At 48.0% G+C, this 19,768-nt stretch overlaps 1 protein-coding gene across 1 annotated transcript in view; it reads right to left on the bottom strand.

The window, feature by feature from the left end:
• The window catches only part of SHOC1 (shortage in chiasmata 1), a 525,180-nt gene that overhangs the window by 313,254 nt on the left and 192,158 nt on the right, over positions 1 to 19,768 (bottom strand). The window contains exon 12 of the mRNA XM_075348066.1: positions 17,988 to 18,224. Within this exon, the coding sequence (XP_075204181.1) occupies positions 17,988 to 18,224 (237 nt within the window). The remainder of the gene's footprint in view (positions 1 to 17,987; positions 18,225 to 19,768) is intronic.

Genomic DNA, 19,768 nt, shown 5'->3' with positions numbered 1-19,768 from the left:
GGTGCGCCTTGTTACCGCCGGAGGTATCCGGCAGAAAAATTTCAGAAGCCGCCATCTTTGGCGCGAAAAGTTCCCGCTCGAGCGTCTTCTCGAGCAGTAGAGGCGCGAAGGCCAAAACTCCGCCCCGAGAGAGGAGGGGCCGGAAAGAGCTAAGGGGGACGCGATGGCGGCTGGACGCATGTAGCCGCGGCTACAGAAGCAGGGATGCCAGGACTCTGCGGCCATTTACTGGTTCCTGGAAGAAGCCGCTGCTAAGGATGCTGAGTCCGACCAACAACACCGTGGTCCCCGCGCCTTGCATCTCGGCGCGGGTGGAAGTCCGGACCGTCCAGCTAAGCAGCCGTCTGCAGGTCCGCATGCAGCTCCTCCTGGAGGAGTGGGAGGCCGACATGGTGGAAGTGGTGGCGGCCATACGGAGACGCGAGGTGGAGGGAGTCTTGGAAGGGAGGGTAAGTGACCCACGCCCCTGTGCCCCTAGTGGGTCGGTCATCGCGGCTGAGGGACCCGGTCCATACCCGCTCGCCCTGCTACCTCCCCCGCCACCCGTGTTTGCTGCTGCTGCCCCGCCACTAGGCCCGCTACCACCACCACCGGTAGCGGTACCCTGCCAATCCGCCCCGGCGGACCGACCTGCAGCAGAAGCTCGTGACCATTCTGATACACTCCCCTGGGAGAAGCCGAAGGCTGAGGCCGTCAGCAAAGATGCACCGGAGGCACGGCGGGGATGCAGCTGCCAGGAGGCAGAGGAGGCCATGTCACAGCGGGGTCCCTCGTTACTGAAGGTGCCGGTCGTAGCCGACACGGAGGGACTCTGGCTGGGTCCGTCCCCCGCACACGCTGAACCGGAGCAAACAGAAAGTGCTCCCGGCTGGGAGCGGCGGCAACAGCAGCTGCGCAGGAAGATCGATGCCCGAGAGGGGTGTAGAGCGGATGTGCATGCCCGCATGTATATGAAAGAAGATCGCCTGCAGCGAGCTACCATTGGGGTCCAGAGCGGTGCACCATGTGAAGGTGGCACTAGAGCCCCACGAGTGAGAATGGACTGTTGAGCCGCAAAAGACAGCGGATGCCCGCTGCAGCAGTCACCGTTGGGACCACCTGTTGTTTGTTTGAGAAAAGTTGAAAGTTTTGAAAAATGGAAAAACACTGATTGAACCGAGTTTTCACCTGATTGTCTGCTGTGATTAGCAACCGGCTGGAGCCGGCACCGTTGTCCCCGTGGGGACCGTTTAAAGTTTATGCATGGGAACTAGCCATGGACAAGCCCGTGAACGCTGCAGGGCAACCACAAACGTTAGTGGCTTGTAAATATGTTGGGTACCGTTACCGTTTCCGCAATGCCGCCTCCGGAGAGGCAGGTTGGAGGGAGGGCCCTGAGCAGAGCAGGCCAGGGCCCAGCCACCAAAGGAACCGGTGGCTACCCTCTGGAGGGAAGGACAGATCCCGCTCGGGTGACTTGTGCTGGACTGTGGGTCAAGGGGTGCTGCCTGGGTTTTAGGGGCAGCATCAGGGCCAGGTTGCTTGGGTGGGAGAGAGCGGAAACCGTGACCGTACACCGTTGTAACGTTAAAAGAAAATGTGCCTCCCGTCTTGGGAAGAGTTTATTAAAAATGTTATGCATGTTTGTTTAACCCTGTTATCCCCTTTTTGCAGAAAAATAAAACCGGTGTAGGACGGCAGCCCGCGGACGGTCTGCATTTTGCTAAGGGGGAATGTGTCGCCCTGGGCAAGCCAGGGGACACGGGTAACAACACCACCACACCCCACACTCCAGGTAGGCACACCTGCTAACCCAAAAATCCTTGTTGCCTTTCTCCAAGAGTCTGTTGATGCACACCAGGGGGTGGGCCAGGCGGTTGGCTCCGCCCACCAAGGAGCTCACAACTCTGGAGGCAGGAAGTTACCAGGCAGATTAGCCCAGGCAGGGCTTGAGTAAACATCGAGATAGCCCCAGGCAGGGCAAGTGTGAGGAGCGAAGTAGAGTAAAAGTAAACAGCAGAGTGAAAGTAGAAAGGAGAAAGTAGAAAGTGACAGAAAAGCCTGAAGGTCCGTGACTGTGTGTCCGGACGGAACCAGCAAGGTTGGCAACGACGGTGAAGGTCTGGAGTGGGACGGTTCGGAAGTTCCTGGAAGGACCCCGTTGGCTGTGTGCCCGGTGGTCTGGAGCAGTGTTCCGAAGGACAGTCAGCACCAGGGCAGGGGCCTCTCGGACCCCGGCAAGGCTAGGAGTCGCCCAATTTGCCGAATCCGTCAGTGAAGGGGACGTAGATCCCCCAGCAACAAAGTCCCGATTGACGGCAACAGCCCGACCATTACCGGGGAGACACCGCCACCGCCAAGGCACCAGTTTCCCCAGGGCCAGCGCTTGCGGGCAAAGTGTAGAGCTCCCCCGGCCCAGATTGCAGCCGGGGAGCGGGTAACCGGAGGGAATCCACCGCTACCACCATCAGAACACAAGGTGCAGGGAAGAGTGACATCACCGTTAACTACCGGGGAAGCAAGTGCAGCCGTCTGTGGGACCGTCCTACCAGCCGTTGGTTTACCGTACAAACTGTGTCCGTGTCTCAGGCTGAGTGAGTACCACAGTGCCGCAAGGCACAGCACTGCCCCCGCGTCCCTGCGCCCTCCAGGCCCTACACTTTACATCTCTTCACCGGGCCCCGGGATCACCAACCCCTACCCACGGAGGGGCAACACAACACCTGGCTGCTCCCATCACCATCCCCGGGACCCCCACACTGAGCAGCGGTGGTGCCATCACCACAACCGTGAGTGGCGTCACGAACTATAACCCCAACAAACACCCCCCTTTCACTCACGGGCGAGGAGTGTCGCTCGAGACACCCCGGGATCCGGCCCGCAGCTCGAGCCACCAGGAGCAACTGCCGGACCCGAGCAGAAGGGGTGAGCGCGGTGTGCTGACACCCTCCTCCCCGCCCGCGACACTTCCACTTCCAGATGATGCTCCCAACAGTGGAGACAGGTAGGCCCAACTCCTTGGAAAGGGTTTTGTACCCCTTGCCAGCCTTGTGACCCTCCACGATCTTGTCTCTGATGGCCTTGGAATGCTCCTTTGTCTTTCCCATGTTGACCAAGTATGAGTGCTGTTCACAAGTTTGGGGAGGGTCTTAATTAGTCAGAAAAGGCTCGAAAAAGAGATAATTAATCCAAACCTGTGAAGCTCATTGTTCTTTGTGCCTGAAATACTTCTTAATACTTTAGGGGAACCAAACAGAATTCTGGTGGTTTGAGGGGTTGAATAATAAATGACCCTCTGAATAAACTTTTCACAATTTAAAAAAAAAAAAAAAAAAAAAAAAAGAAATAACATTCTTTTTTGCTGCAGTGCATTTCACACTTCCAGGCTGATCTACAGTCCAAATGTCACAATGCCAAGTTAATTCCGAATGTGTAAACCTGCTAAATCTGCAGGGGGTTGAATACTACTTGTAGGCACTGTATAAGGTTGATGATAGATATGATGTAAAAAAATCACAGCTGGCATCAAGTCCGGGTTAGTAATGGAGATGTGTCTATGAGACACCCCCAGTACTAACCCTGTAAGTGAAAAGAAATAAACACAAACAAAGAAATATCCTTTATTTTAAATAAAAAAACACCCATTTATTAGCCCCTAAAACTCCCCTGCAGGTGTGACATAATCCACAATGACGTCCCACGATGATCCTTAACTCTGCTACATCCAGAGGATGCAGTGACAGAAAACGTGAACCGTGACTGCAATCTCCGGAACACACTGAAGCCAGTGGGGGAGCCTCCGACTATGAGAAGAAGTGACGTCAGTAAGTTCACCAGAGTTCACAGCCAGGGCAAACCATGATATCCTCTATAACCGCAGGTAAACTCACTGCTGAACTGTCTGAATGTGTGACACAGCAGCAGAGCAGTCTGACAGGGAGTTCACCTGAGCTCACAGCTGGTGGTTACCATAGTACCTTCTGTGACCACAGGGAAATTCAATGCTGGATTTCCAGACTTCTTTGCCGCCATGCCATACAGTCCATCAGTCTGGCTGCAAGTTTACCTGAGGTCAGAACTGATGATTCTCACGGTATCCTCTGTGACTGTTAGTGAACTAGTTGCTGGACTGCTCTGCTGCCATGTTACGCAATCCAACACCTACATTCACAGTGAGGCTTCCATGGGAACCACCAATTATGACCTCAGGTGAACTTGCTGCAGAACTGCTGGACTGTTGGATTGCGTGACACTGTGGCAGACCAGTCTGGCAGTCCAGCATCGAGTTCACCTGAGGTGACTCCCACAAAATACTAGTTTGGTGTAATATATGCAGTTTAGAAGAATATCTAAACACTTCAATTTACCTACAGGGCCTATGGAGCAAAATTTTCCCCTTTTGGGAAGTAATTCCCTCTTTTAGATCCACATGTCAGCCTGGATTGGCACAATATTTTAATATCCTCATCAATTTGCTTCTAAAACATGATAAAGAACTTTTTTTGACTCTTAAATCCTATATTAAATCTTTGGAGAAACAGTTGTCCAAATTTGACTATGATAAACACGTCTTACCTTTTCAAGGAAAACTTAATGACCTTATCACCAAACTTGATAAAGAAATTAAGTATAAAAAAGGACCAAATTTTATAGAGAGAAGTAACTCTGTCTGGGGCATGACTTTTAAATGGAGACAGGAAAATAGATGCATACTATCTTTAGCAGCTATCATTGTTTTGTACCTCCTCCTAAGGCTGGTTTCACATTAGCGTTTTCCTGCCGCACTGCCGGTTCCAGCACAAGTGCAGTACAGTTCAATACAGTTCACTGGCAAGCTCCGGTCACATGCGGTCATGTGACCGGAGCATGTGACAGCATGTGACCAGGGCTTGCCGCAATGCCTGTGAACTGTATTGAACTGTACTGTATTTGTACTGGATCCGGCAGTGCGGCAGAAAAAAGCTGATGTGAAACCAGCGTAAGGCTACGTGCACATTGCAGGTTTGGTTGCATACAATTTGCAACCAAATGTGCATGTTCTGGCAAGAAAAATGCTGTGTCAAAAACGCATTTTTTTTTGCCTCGTTTTGCTTGCTTTTTTATGCGTTTTTAAAATTGCTTTGCATGGTACAAATGCAGGAGAAAAACATACAAAGAATTTACATGCTTCAGGTTTTTTTCTGCAACAAAGCCTGCAAGGAAAAAATCCTGAACGTGTGCACAGCACTTTAGAATTCTCACAGACTTTGCTGGCATAAGGATATCCTTGCAGATATGTGAAAATCTGCTAGAAAAAACAGCAAAAATGCACCGTGTGCACACAGCCTGACACTATCGCTATGGTGCTACATCATTCCCAATATGTTATTCTTTGGAGAGGAATGCACGGCTCTGCTAATGCCTCACCTTCTTCATTTTGCAGTCGTTATTGCCGTGTACCTGCCTTTGGCATAGTCACTTTGGTACTATACTACTTCAATGATCCACTATCTGAAGTGCAGTAAAACGCATGTGGAGCGCTATGTGAGTTACTTATCCCCCACACACATGTATATGTACCGCCCCACTCTCGGCAGCCGAGCTGCTCGGATCCGGTCCTTCTGTGGGTAGCTCGAGGGTCTCGCGGTCACTTCAAGTAAAATAGGTGATGGGATGGTGGATGTAAGACGTATATGTACGTGCTGGGCCGTACGGAGTTCGTGACGCCACCCACGGTATCTAGTGATATTGGACACCACCGCTGCAGTTACGGGGCACCCGGGGGAGATGTTGAGCAGCAAGTTGTTAACCCCTCCGTGGGCAGGGATGGTGGCCCCGGGACCCGTTGGGGTTTGGCGGTGCAGGGAGATGGGCGACTGCAGGGTGCTGGTGTACTCACTATTAGAAAACACACAAGTCTCTGGTAAACCAAGGTGATGGTGGTCGGTGCCCGCAGCCAGCTGCGTTCGGGTTCCCCCACGCAGCTGGTGGTCTCTGTCTTTCTCCTGCACCTGTTTTAGAATGGTGGACTGCCTGTGCTTGCAACTTCAGGAGTCTGCTCCCGGCTAAGTGTCGCCTAAGGAGCCCTTTGCCCACAGACGCTGGCCCGTGGGATCTCTGAGCCATGGCGGTGGCCTGTTATCCCTCTCGGTGGGCTGTTGCCTTCAATCAGGACTTTGGGTGGGACAGGACCTCTAGTCCTGGCCGCAGTCAGTTAATTAACCAGTTCCAGTTGCTTCTGGAGCTAGCTTCAGGGTCTGAGTACCCCCCTGTGTGCTTCGGGTTCCGAGTCGGTTCCCCGGGTCGATACCGGCGGGCTACAACCCTGTCCCGGTCCACCATGGTTCCACCGAGTGGTCTTCCCGGCTCCTGCAGACGGAGACTGCCGTCTGCCTCCTAGCCAAAGGCACCAGGGCTCCTACCCTGGTACTTGTCAGTTTGTCTCAGGCCCAGACACAGGCCTGACCTCCACTCTCCTTGAACTCTACCACTGATCTGACTTTTTCCCCGCCCCGGGCTGTCTAAAACTCCTTGGTGGGCATCTTCCAACCGCCTGGTTCCGCCCCCTGGTGTGTCTATCAAGCCCATAGGGGGGTGACTAGGGTTTTAAGGTTGGCTGTGTGTTACCTGTGAGGGAAGGGTGTAATGCGGACCCTATTTGTGACTACCTAGCCCGACCAGGGCGTCACATATATATTTAGGCTATGTGCTCACACTGAGTATTTGATGCAGAAATGTTCAGCACCAAATCTGCATCTTCTGATACAAAAGCGCATAAAAAATGTGGTACGCTTTTGCTGCCCTTTTGCCTTGTGTTTTTGACATGTTTTTCGTGAAGTCAATGGGTGTAAGGGCAGAAAAATGCTTGCAAAAACACACCAAGAATTGGCATGTTGAAGATTACTTTCTGCACCAAATCTGCAAGGAAAAATAAACAACATGAGCACAACACTTCAGAATTCTCATTGACTTTGCTGGTATAAGAAAAGGTATGCAGATTTGTGAGAAATCTGTATCCAAAAGCGCGCAAAAAAGCTCATAAAAAACGCAGTGTGTACATGGCCTTAATCTGTAGCTGTTGCCATTGCTGTTGCTGTTGTTTCTGGGCTAGTTAAGATTTTGTACTAGCACAGGTTAGTTTACCCCTGATGAAGCGGCATAAGTGGTGACACTAGTGGGAATTTGGGATTACTGGCATCAGGCACTGCTCAGTACCTTGGTAGAGTATTATACCTATACATTGTTGCTGTTTTTGCACATACTGTATATCTTCCTTTCTCAACTATATTTAGTAACCTATGGCTGTATTCATTCTCCTGTATGGAATTTACTTATAAAATCCCAGGGAATTTGTGCAATCACTTATTTATTGATGTACACATGTATTTGGTGTAGTAACGTCTGGTACATCATTATTGGTGTCTGATAGAGGGGTGAATATATTTAATGGATTATTTATTCCAGCCCTATTGCCTTACTCCTAAGTGTGTTAATCCTGTTTTTAATGATTTTATTCATATGCTTACCTGTGTTATTTTGTTTTATTTAAATGCTAATAAAATAATGTGTTAACTTCATTGGGTATGCATCATGTCATGTGTTTTCCTTGCATCTTACCACTTCTTTTCACCTGAGATCACAGCTGGGGGTTCTCACAGTACTCTCTGTGACTGCAAATGAACTCGCTGCCAGATTGATCTGCCACCATATCTCGCAATCCCACAGAACACATAGAGGGCAGCGGCTGTGAGAAGTGGTGATGTCAACGAGTTCACTAGAATTCACAGTCGGGGGCTCCCAAGGTACCAACTGTGATCGCTGGTAAACTTGCTACTGGACTGCTCTGTCCCCGGATTACGCCGTGCCAGATTGCGTGACAAGGTGGCAGAGCAGTCTGGCAATTCAGCAGCTAGTTCACCGGTGGTCACAGAGGGTACTGTGGGAGCCCCGGCTGTTAACGCTAGTGCACTTGCTGACTTCAGAACTTCTCACAGCCGCTGCCCTCTGGCTGCAGTGACTGGTCATGTTTTCTGTCACTGCCACCTCTGGATGAAGCAGATCTGAGAATCATCGTGTTTTCGGGTCTCATAAATGGGTGAAAAAGGGTGTCTGTTTTTATTTCAAATAAAGGATTTTTCTGTATATTTCTTTTCACTTACAGGGTGTAGCACCAGCGTTCCTGTCTCTGTACATGACGGCGTTCCGATGCATCCTAGCACCGATGTCCAAGCACTCTCCTCTCCCCCTAACCCAGCAGGGATACCACTGCTATTATCTCCCTGGCCGTCTGCTTATCCTTGTGGATGTGCATGTGTTGCGTGGTCCTGTGCTCTCCTGCATGGCCAACCATGTGCTGCTTTGTCCTCTGATCGACTGCATAGCCTAATGGGGTTTCCTGACCTCCAGCCCAGTGGGTGATAACTGTCCTTTTAAGGCCTCTTTCATACGTACGCGCCTCCGGTACGTGTTTGTCAATTTTCTCACGTACCGGAGACACGTACACACATAGACCTAGGTATTCCTATGGTTTTGGACACACGTAAGTATTTGTGCACGGAACGTGTGTCCGTTCCGTACTTACATGTGTCCGTGTGTTTCTCACGCCGACATGTCCTTTTTCTCTCCGGCATCACGGGTGTCACACGGAACGCAAACGTGTCACACATAATGCAAACGGACCACACGGATGTGTTCCGTGTGACATGCACCGGAGAGAAGACATGGGTCTGTGAGAAAAAAACCAAACCTTTACTCACCTTCTCCAGCCCTGCAGGCTCTGCCGCTGCTGTCACTTGCTTACGACCGCTGCTCATTATGCTCATTGAATATTCACTTCACTGCGGGCCGAAAGCAGCAGCAGCGGGGAGTCGGCAGGACCGGAGACCGAAGATCAGCACCACGAACAGCGACGCCAGGGACAGGTGAGCAGAAAGTTCCCGTTCTCCGTGTGTTATCACGGATAACACATGGAGAACACACGTGTGCCATACACACGGCACACAAAGGGCAATACGCACCTTTGACACGTCCGTGAAAAACGTGCTTGATTTTCACGGACGTGTAACAGAGGCCTAAGGGGAAGTCCATGCACCTTACAAAGGTATCACAAACTAAGGATGCTGCGATGTCTAAAAAGTGTAGAGGAATAATCTAATATTTTGGGCAATGCCGTATACCAGAGAATTTATCTAATAATGAGGTTCATAAGTCTCTGGAGCTGGACTCTCTAGTTTATACTTTTTATTTTTTACCTCTTTTGTGTCACCCCTACATCCTCATAGATTGTAAGCTTGTGAGAAGGGCCCTCACTCCTCTTGCTATGTATTGAATAATGTACTACTCTGCAATGTCTTGCTTTGTCTTGTCTTGCTTGTCTTGTTTTATTTGTACCTTTCCTCTGCATTGTAAAGTGCCGTAGAATATGCTGGTGCTATAGACACAAAAATGATTATTATTTCTCATACATGTAGCAATACATGAATTAGACACATGTCTAACTCCACAAGTTATACTCCAACAAAGTGCATGTACCCTTTTTGAAAACAGTAAGTTAGGATTCTTAGTAATTTCTTACATATGAAATGATAGTTTTTCAGAAAACAGGAGCGTTAAATATCAGAATAACTACTAAAGATTGTGAAACTCAGATAGATTTGACTCTTCTTCTAAATTATAGAGGGAGGCCTGAATCGAAAATCCTCTCTATGTTACTTACAGTATATGGACTACATGGATATCTTCAGGAGCTTTTATGATATTTCAATCTAAAACTCGAAGCATCAATATGGAATTGGCCAAGGTCCCCACAGTACAGATAAAACAGATTGAACTCTTCTGGGAAGACTTTGTAAAAGATTTTAGCGAGTATCTGAGAATTTTTGCCCATTCATCCAGAAGAGAATTTGGCAGCTCAGTTGATGTTTGAAGAGAGAGTTTGGCTCTAATCTCTATTCTAATTAATTTCAAAATATTTGATGGGTTTGAGGTCACACCAGATAAATGCTTCCACACCAAACTCCCTCAACCATGACTTTATTGATATTCTTTTGTGCACTGGAGCACAGTCATGGTGAAACAGAAATGAGGTTTCCCCAAATTGCTCCCTGATAAGTTGGAAGTATACAGTAGTCTAAACTGTTGTAGTATAATGAATCATTGAAGGATTTTTACCAAAATGATATAAAATGATATGCAATTTTATTCAATTGTTCCATATAAATAATGTTCAAATCTGTCTAGTTCTTGATATATTAACCTCCAAATGGTAACCCCCTTGTTCTATTTACCTTCCATTGTCATTGGAACCAAATATGCCAATTTCCCATTTATGTGGTCAAAAACTGCTGTTTCAGTCAATGGCAGAGCTTGAAAGGGAAGAAGTACTATTTGAGTTTTGGAGCATAATTTTGACTGAAATAGATTTGAGTCCATCTGGCCTTTGTTCTGGAGCGGTTTCATCATTTTAGGATTACACACAACTGTAGTTGGCCAGACTGTGTGCTAAAAAAAAATATAAAAAGTCAGAAACTGCTGCAATAGAACGCTGACGGAGACTAATGTGAACCAATCTGTTTTATTAGAGCGAATTGTTTTGCCTGTGGTTTCGTCTTAATCATGTGCTTTGGGGAAATACACTGAAACTGCCACATAAGTGCTCAGCAGAGAGCTCAGTATAAATGTGAACATAGCCTCAGGGTATGGGCACATAATGTCTTTAGGATGCAGGTGAAACCTGCAGAAATTTTCTATAGAAAGACTCTTCAGGAAATTGCTGGTTGTATTTTTCCTGAAACATCTTCTTGGGTGTCTTTTTGATTGTTTGTGTGGTGGCTTAATTGTTTTTAAAGTTATACAGTATATACAAACTAGGAAGCCGCCTCAACAATGAACTGGTCAGATCTTTTAACCACATCACTTCTTTGAGAACCTAAAGAAGATCCCTCCACAGAACAAAAGCATTCTATGATGACTCCAGGTCACAATCTGACTGTTAAATAACAAGGGATAGGGACCCTAAGGCTAGGGCCCCACTTTGCTTTTTACCTGCTTTTTCAACTGCAGCGTTTAATGCCAAAATGGATGTGTTCTGCTTTTCAAGCTTAGTCTATGGGAATTCGGGTTTCTAAACCCCAGTATGCAGTTCAAACTGCAGCCTTTTTGTGGCAGAAATTTGGGCAAAAACTCAGCTTTGCAGTGCAAAACCCAAATGGCAAAAACAATTGACATGTCCCTATCTCTCATGCTAGGGAGCCCTATGCTACCCCTTACTTCAGGGATACTCATACTCCTAATAGTGGGGATGCCTGAGTCCCGTTCTTGGCCATGCTCCTGACAAGACCTAAACTGATATCCCCCCCTCCCACCAGGGAAGGATGGAGGAGTGTTATGTTAACCACAGATAAAGACAGACAAGGGAAAACCAAAACTCTTACACACTGCACACACACACACACAATCACACACACACACACACACACACACACACACACACGATTAGACAGTAAGAGATCCAGGAGATCCACCAGATAGTCTAGAAAACCACACCTCACCAGACCAACTAAGATAAACTATAGCTGCCATAGGTGGAAGGATTCAGCTAACAAATAGGAGGAGAGCAGATCTGATTGGCTACCCTACAACATGTGATCAAAGGAGACTAAAGCGGGCTTTACACGTAGCGACATCGCTAACGAGATGTCGTTGGGGTCACGGAATTTGTGATGCACATCCAGCCTCGTTAGCGGCGTTGTTGTGTGTGAAACGCAGGTACGACCATTAAGGATCAAAATTACTCAGCTAATCGTTGATCGTTGACACGTCGTTCTAATGCCTGCTTTACACGCTTCAATAAATCTTTCAATCCGTCGTCGGGGTCAAGTTGTAAGTGACGCACATCCGGCATCGTTCGTGACGTATTTGCGTGTGACACCTACGTGCGATCAAGATTGAACGCAAATACGGTGATCGCATGCACGTCGTTTATTCCTCATACATTGGACGTTTTGTTGTACGAACCTAGTCAATTGAAACGTGTGACATCCCTCATATGATTTTGATGTCTGAGGCTATGTGCGCAGGTATGCGCTCTGCACCGCAGCTTAAAAAAGGTCCGCTTCAGAGCGCAGCTGAAAAGCTGTGTTCTCAGGCGCCTCACAATGTCTGTCATTCACTAATAGAAAAAATAAGCCTGGCTCACTATCTAGTTGGGTGCTCTGGAGAAAAATAGACCTCAGATAAATAGATATAGCTCCGGCACTCCTTAGAGAATAAAATGCACCACCCAAGACTTTTTTGCATGTCATTCACTAATGTCATGTCAGTCTATCCCTCTTACCCCCTCTCTCATACTCACCGATCACCGGCGCGGCGCTGCACGGCATTCACACTGCTCCGGCGGCTTTTACTATTTTGAAAAAGCCGGCCGCCCATTAAACAATCTCGTATTCCCTGCTTTCCCCGCCCATCGGCGCCTATGATTGGTTGCAGGGAGACACGCCCCCATGCTGAATGACAGGTGTCTCACTGCACCCAATCACAGCAGCCGGAGGGCGTGTCTATACTGTGCAGTGAAATAAATAATTAAATAATTAAAAAAAAACGGCATGCAGTCCCCCCCAATTTTAATACCAGCCAGATAAAGCCATATGGCTGAAGGCTGGTATTCTCAGGATGGGGAGCTCCACGTTATGGGGAGCCCCCCAGCCTAACAATATCAGCCAGCAGCCGCCCAGAATTGCCGCATACATTAGATGCGACAGTTCTGGGACTGTACCCGGCTCTTCCCGATTTGCCCTGGTGCGTTGGCAAATCAGGGTAATAAGGAGTTAATGGCAGCCCATAGCTGCCACTAAATCCTAGATTAATCATTGCAGGCGTCTCCCCGAGATTCCTTCCATGATTAATCTGTAAGTGACAGTAAATAAACACACACACTCGAAAAAATCCTTTATTAGAAATAAAAAACACAAACATATACCCTGGTTCACCACTTTAATAAGCCCGAAAAAGCCCTCCATGTCTGGCGTAATCCACGGACCTCCAGCGTCGCATCCAGCTCTGCTGCATGAAGGTGACAGGAGCTGCTGAAGACACCGCCGCTCCTGTCAGCTCCACGCAGCTAATGAAGGGAATAGCGCGATCAGCTGAGCTGTCACTGAGGTTACCCGCTGTCACTGGATACAGCGGTGGCCACGGGTAACCTCAGTGACAGCTTAGCTGATCGCGTGGCTGTCTTCAGTTGCTGCGTGGAGCTGACAGGAGCGGCTGTGTCTTCTGCAGCTCCGGTCACCTCCATGCAGCAGAGCTGGAAGCGACACTGGACCACCCTGGATTACGCCGGACATGGAGGGTTTTTTCGGGTGTGTGTGTTTATTTACTGTCACTTACAGATTAATCATGGAAGGTATCTCGGGGAGACGCCTGACATGATTAATCTAGGATTTAGTGGCAGCTATGGGCTGCCATTAACTCCTTATTACCCCGATTTGCCAACGCACCAGGGCAAATCGGGAAGAGCCAGGTACAGTCCCAGAACTGTCGCGTCTAATGTATGCGGCAATTCTGGGCGGCTGCTGGCTGATATTGTTAGGCTGGGGGGCTCCCCATAACGTGGAGCTCCCCATCCTGAGAATACCAGCCTTCAGCCGTATGGTTTTATCTGGCTGGTATTAAAATTGGGGGGGACCGCATGCCGTTTTTTAAAATTATTTAATTATTTATTTCACTGCACAGTATAGACACGCCCACCGGCTGCTGTGATTGGGTGCAGTGAGACACCTGTCACTCAGCGTGGGGGCGTGTCTCACTGCAACCAATCATAGGCGCCAGTGGGCGGGGAAAGCAGGGAATACGAGATTGTTTAATGAGCGGCCGGCTTTTTCAAAATAGTAAAAGCCGCCGGAGCAGTGTGAATGCCGTGCAGCGCCGCGCCGGTGATCGGGGATCGGTAAGCATATGAGAGAGGGCTGCTCAATTCAGTTACTCAGGAGTTTAGCAGTCACCAGTGAGTCCTTCACTGGTGACCGCTAATCAGGACCCGACACAGACAGAGCCGCAGCATGACAATGAAGTCGGGTGAAGTTAATCCGAGTTCATTCTGATCGTGCGGCTGTTTCTGTGTCTGCTGTCATCTGCCATTCAGCTCTGCTACATGGCTGTCTGTGTCTGCTGTTAGCGGCCATGTAGCAGAGCTGAATGGCAGATGACATAGTAGAAACGCATCCCTACACATTACACACGCTTGACAAGTCAATAAATAAAAAAAAAAAGGGTGCCCAATGCATACGTCACAGAACACATGATCTAAAGGATCGCACACAAAATTGATCAATTTAACATAGACTACTAACGCACGTGTGACAGCAAATGAACGACCTACGTACAATCTCATTAAATCGCATATGCGACCTGGGCGTGTCACATCGCATACGAGATCGTACACCTAATTGTAAGGTGTAAAGCTGGCTTTATCCCGATTATCATTGTTGTTGCAGGACGCAGGTTGTTTGTCATTCCTGAGGCAGCACACATCACTATGTGTGAAACCGCAGGAACGAGGAACATCACCATCCCTGCGGCCGCCCGCAATGAGGAAGGAACTAGGTGGGCGGGATGTTTGGCCAGCTTATCTCCGCCCCTCCGCTTATATTGGGCAGCCGCTTAGTGACACCGCTGTGACGCCGAATGAACCGCCCCCTTAGTAAGGAGGCGGTTCGCCAGCCACAGCGACGTCGCTAGGCAGGTAAGTCCGTGTGACAGGTATTAGCAATGTTGTGCGCCTCGGGCAGCTATTTGCCCATGATGCACAACCGACGGGGGCGGGTGCTTTCACCAGCGACATCGCTAGCAATGTCGCTGTGTGTAAAGCCCGCTTAACAAGAAATTCTTTACTGCTAACCTGCCTATGAATCAGCATACAGTAGGCTGACACCCGAGTCTGCCTGTGTTGATCCCAGACACCAGAAAATTACTCAGGTGGAGTGTCAGAACCTGTCATTTGAACAAAACCTGATGCAACCATAACAGTTGGCGAGGCTTGTGAAAATCTCTGTCACACTGCCACAGTGCCTTTCCACAAGTAATGACATAAAGAGAAAAAACACCTTGCCCCATTCCCCAATATGCGCTGCTCCAGTATGGACTAAAGGCCGCTTTACACGCTGCGATATCGATACCACTAGCGTGCGTACCCGCCCCCATCGGTTGTGCAACACGGGCAAATCGCTGCCCGTGGTGCACAACATCGCTCAGACTCGTCACACTACTTACTTGTCTAGCGACGTCGCTGTGACCGGCGAACCGCCTCCTTTCTAAGGGGGCGGCTCATTCGGCGTCATAGCGACGTCACTAAGCGGGCGCCCAATAGAAGCGAAGGGGCGGAGATGAGCGGGACGTAACATCCCGCCCACCTCCTTCCTTCTGAATTGCCAGCGGCTGCAGGTAAGGTGAGGTTCCTTGTTCCTGCGGTGTCACACATAGTGATGTGTGCTGCCGCAAGAACGACGAACTACATCTTACACGCAGCAGCAACGATAATTGGGAATAGGGGGGCAGGTCACCGATTAGCGATTTTGCACGTTTTTGCGACGATGCAAAATCGCTCATAGGTGTCACACGCAACGACATCGTTAAAGTGGCAGGATGTGGGTCACAAATTCCGTGACCCCAACGAGATCACTTGAGCGATGTCGTAGAGTGTAAAGCAGCCTTAAGGTTCCACAAAGCAATCACAATGTAGTGAAATCATCAGACCTGCTGCCCTGATATTCAGAGGAACAGCCTTAAGCCTCCGACACACTCACGTGAAAATCACGCACGTGCCGCGAGACACATTTTCCCTGTGTGTTGCGTGTAGGTAAGTACGTATCTCTGGTACGTGCGGGCCACGTGTGTTCTCCGTGTGCTATCCGTGATAACATACGGAGAACAGGTAATTTGCATACTCACGTGGTTCTTTCTGCTGTCTGTGGTGCTGATCTTCGGTCTCCAGCCCTGCCGACTCCCCGCTGCTGCTGCTTCTGGCTGTAGTGAAGTGAATATTAAATGAGAATAATGAGCGGCGGTTGGCAGAAAGTGACAGCAGCGGCAGAGACAGGAAGGCAGGAGAAGGTGAGTTAAGCTTTTTTGTTTTTCTCCGACGTGTTTTTACTCCGGCGCGTGTCACACGGGACCACATCCACACTACATCCGTGTGGTACGTGTGCGGCCCGTATGACACCCGTGATGCCGGAGAAAAACTGACATGTCAGCGTGTAGAAAAACGCACACACGTACAAACGGACACACGTTCCGTGTGGTTTTACGTGTGTGTGCCTGCTACAATAGGGTAGCATTGCTGTATGTATCTCCGTGCCGCTGGTACATGTAAAAAATGGCAAACACGTAGCGGCGGCACGTGAGTGTGACAGAGGACTTAATGGTTAAAGAGGAAGCCAACTGCTCTCTCCTCCACTATTATATTCATTGGTATCTGCATTCTTGGGATGCCAATACAGTTCAAATTCAGAAACCAGGGTGGGGAATCATGGTACCATTCAGGGTACTTTCACACTTGCGTTTATTTCCATCCGTTACAATCCGCCCTTTTGGAAAACAGCGGAATCAGTTAACGGATTCCGCTGTTTCCCATAGACTTGTATGGGTGATGGATTGTACCAAAAGGACCTGCGTTGCTTCCGCTGGGCGACGCTCTGTTGCTTCTGCCCAGCGGGAGGAACGTAGCATGTAATGTTATTTTGAGTAGCGGAATCCTCTGGATTCCACTGCGCATGCTCTTTTTTTTTTTTTTTTTTTTAAATCAAACTTTATTTTGGCTCGCGGTGGCCGAACGTTCAGCTGAGCGCCCGGCCGTCGGCAAGCGACAGCGCTCAGCTGAGCGACCGGCCACCGGCATGCCCGGCCGCCGGCAAGTCACAGCGCTCAGCTGAGCGCCCGCCCGCCGGCATGCCCGGGCGCCGGCAAGTGACAGCGCTCAGCTGAGCGCCCGCCCGCTGGCATGCCCGGCCGCCGGCATGCCCGGCCGCCGGCAAGTGACAGCGCTCAGCTGAGCGCCCGCCCGCCGGCATGCCCGGGCGCCGGCAAGTGACAGCGCTCAGCTGATCACCAGGCAGCCGGCTGCAGGGAGCGATCAGCTGATCACCCGGCGGCCGGCTGCAGGGAGCGATCAGCTGATCACCCGGCGGCCGGCTACTGGGAGCGATCAGCTGATCACCCGGCGGCCGGCTGCAGGGAGCGATCAGCTGATCACCCGGCGGCCGGCTACTTAGAGCGATCAGCTGATCACCCGGCGGCCGGCTACTGGGAGCGATCAGCTGATCGTTCACAATAGTCTGCCGCTGGTAAAACTGTAAAAAAAAAAAAAATCAAAACGAATTGCGTTGTTTTGCAGCATCCGTTGCATCCGTTGTGCCACTATATGCAACACATCCGTTGCATCCGTTACACATCGCAATGCAACGGATACCGTTCAACGCAAGTGTGAAAGTACCCTCAGCAACGGGCTCCCCCCACTCATAGGCACTACAATATTGTTTCCAACCCTTTGGCTTTCCTGCCCAGGTTTGATGTAGTTTATATGATAATTCTGCACATTTCTATTTGTCAGAGTATTACTTGTAGGTGATTATACTGTTCATAAATCATGTGTTGGAGCATACCACAATTTTTTTTCATATGAAAATAAGTAGAGGAACTCCCTGTGTGAACGTTGGAGGTGCCCAAATGCATACCAGCGTCTCATAGAGTATGGACAATGTTTTTGGGAACTGATAAACATGGACACCAAATACGTTTGTGTGCGTGAATTCTATATTTTATAAATTCATAACTGAAATATCAGTAGTGAGTAATATTATTTATATACAAAAAAGGTTACACATTTTAACATTATTATTAATAACATCATTATGTTATTTTTCTAGTGGTCTTTATCCATCTCTTTCAGGATTACCTTTTAATGTTAAACTGAGGATATTACTGGCAAAATATATATAATTGAATATGGTTTGGTTATCTGCCCAGTATGAACTTACTTTCCAGCTTGTCAGAAATAATTGTCTTGAATGACTCAATTTCAGTCGTATTAAGGTTTTCTGTAATGGGAATATCTATTTTCAATTGCTCTATGATGTTTTGGTCTTTTGCATTCAATCTCATTTTGCTCCATTCTTCTTCCAAAGTAAGACCAACAGAATTGTCTGGATTGACGGATATTCTTCTTTTCAGTTCCTTAATAGTAAGGTGCTCTGATTTATTGTTACTTAGTGGAACTACAAGATACAACACATACCAGTAGTTACTCCAATTGACAGTAAATTACAGCTGTCATACAATAAAACATAGCTATAATTGAGTGTATAAAGGGAATGTTTGTATCACATGCAGCATAATCCTACTTATCTACTAAAATCAGAGTGCAATGAGAGAGAAAAAGCAACATGTGCATGAAAATTTAGAAATTTCATGACTTTGGTATAGTCGAACTACGGTAACCCCCCCTCCAATACCTTTTACCTTAACACCTTAATAATTTAAGAAATAGACACCTACAACAAAGTTGGATGAAATGGCCACAACAGCCTTTATTAAACATATACACATAGGAAATGAACTTAAATATGGTGTGGTCTCGAATCTCACAAATCTGATGATTAACTGGTACCTTATTAACATTACCTTCCCCCTGAACCACACTTGCTCCCAGCCGTAACCACCAACTCAAGACCACCAATAGAAGGGGTGGAAGTGATAACTACCAATCCCGGGACCAAATCACCAGACTACCATCCAAACCGGCCAATGAAAGGGATCCATATTTCCATGAACCCCCTCAGTAATAATTTACACCAACTTCGATGACCCACCCTAACCGCCAACAGCCGCAATGACCCTGCAATAACTAAAATTAAGGAGGGAGGGCAGGACAATCCTAAAAGAAATTACTTGCTCCTGAAATTCAAAAATGCTGCAGTGCTCCAGGAGAAAAAAGCTGCGTATGTATGACATTTCTGAAATCTCATACCTTATGCTGAAACTGTAAGGCTATGTTCACACAGGGTTTTTTGGTAAGTTTTTGCTGTGTTTTTTAGCTGTGGATTTGCCTTGGTTTTATGCAAATCCATGCTAATAAAAAGCTGCTTTTTACAGTCCCAGCAAAGGTCTATGAGATTTCTGAAATCTCATACACACACACACACACACACACACACACACACACACACGCATCAGCTTATTTCCCTAACTGTTTTGTCAAATACCTGCGTTTTTGGTCAGGTTTTTAAAGAATGAGCATGTCAATTCTTTGCTGCAGATTTGCTGCGTTTTTTCATTGATACAACCCATTTATAGAAAAAAAAAGTAGCAAATCCGCACCAAATTTGCAGCAAAAACGCAGATGACTCAAAGAAGATTTCCTACCACAAGATCCGGTTTTGGTCGGGAAAAAAACTTACCAAAAAATCCCTGTGTGAACATAGCCTAAAGCAGCTTCTTTTGTTCAGAAATAACTGCATCAAAAAAATGCTAAATAAAACTGTAAGGCACAGTTTTTTGGCACAGCGAAAAAACGCAGAATCAAAAGCTCACCAAAAAACTCATTGTTGGAACTTAACCTTATAGTGCAGTACCATTAGTCTACTTTAAAACCTAATCTGATTAACTTATGATAACAATTAAATTACCCCATGCAGCCCCTACGTGTTTTTTTTTTATTACTTCTTGTGGGCTTTTACTTTCAGAATGAATTATGTTCTGAGCATTTAAAGGATTTATTATGGTGACTCTCAAGTCAATATGAGAGTGCTACTCCCTATTT

This window comes from Anomaloglossus baeobatrachus, chromosome 1 (assembly GCF_048569485.1).
Source record: "Anomaloglossus baeobatrachus isolate aAnoBae1 chromosome 1, aAnoBae1.hap1, whole genome shotgun sequence".
Taxonomy (NCBI): Eukaryota; Metazoa; Chordata; class Amphibia; order Anura; family Aromobatidae; genus Anomaloglossus; species Anomaloglossus baeobatrachus.
Note: the sequence above shows the minus strand (reverse complement) of the source record. Positions and strands in the feature narration are given on the sequence as shown.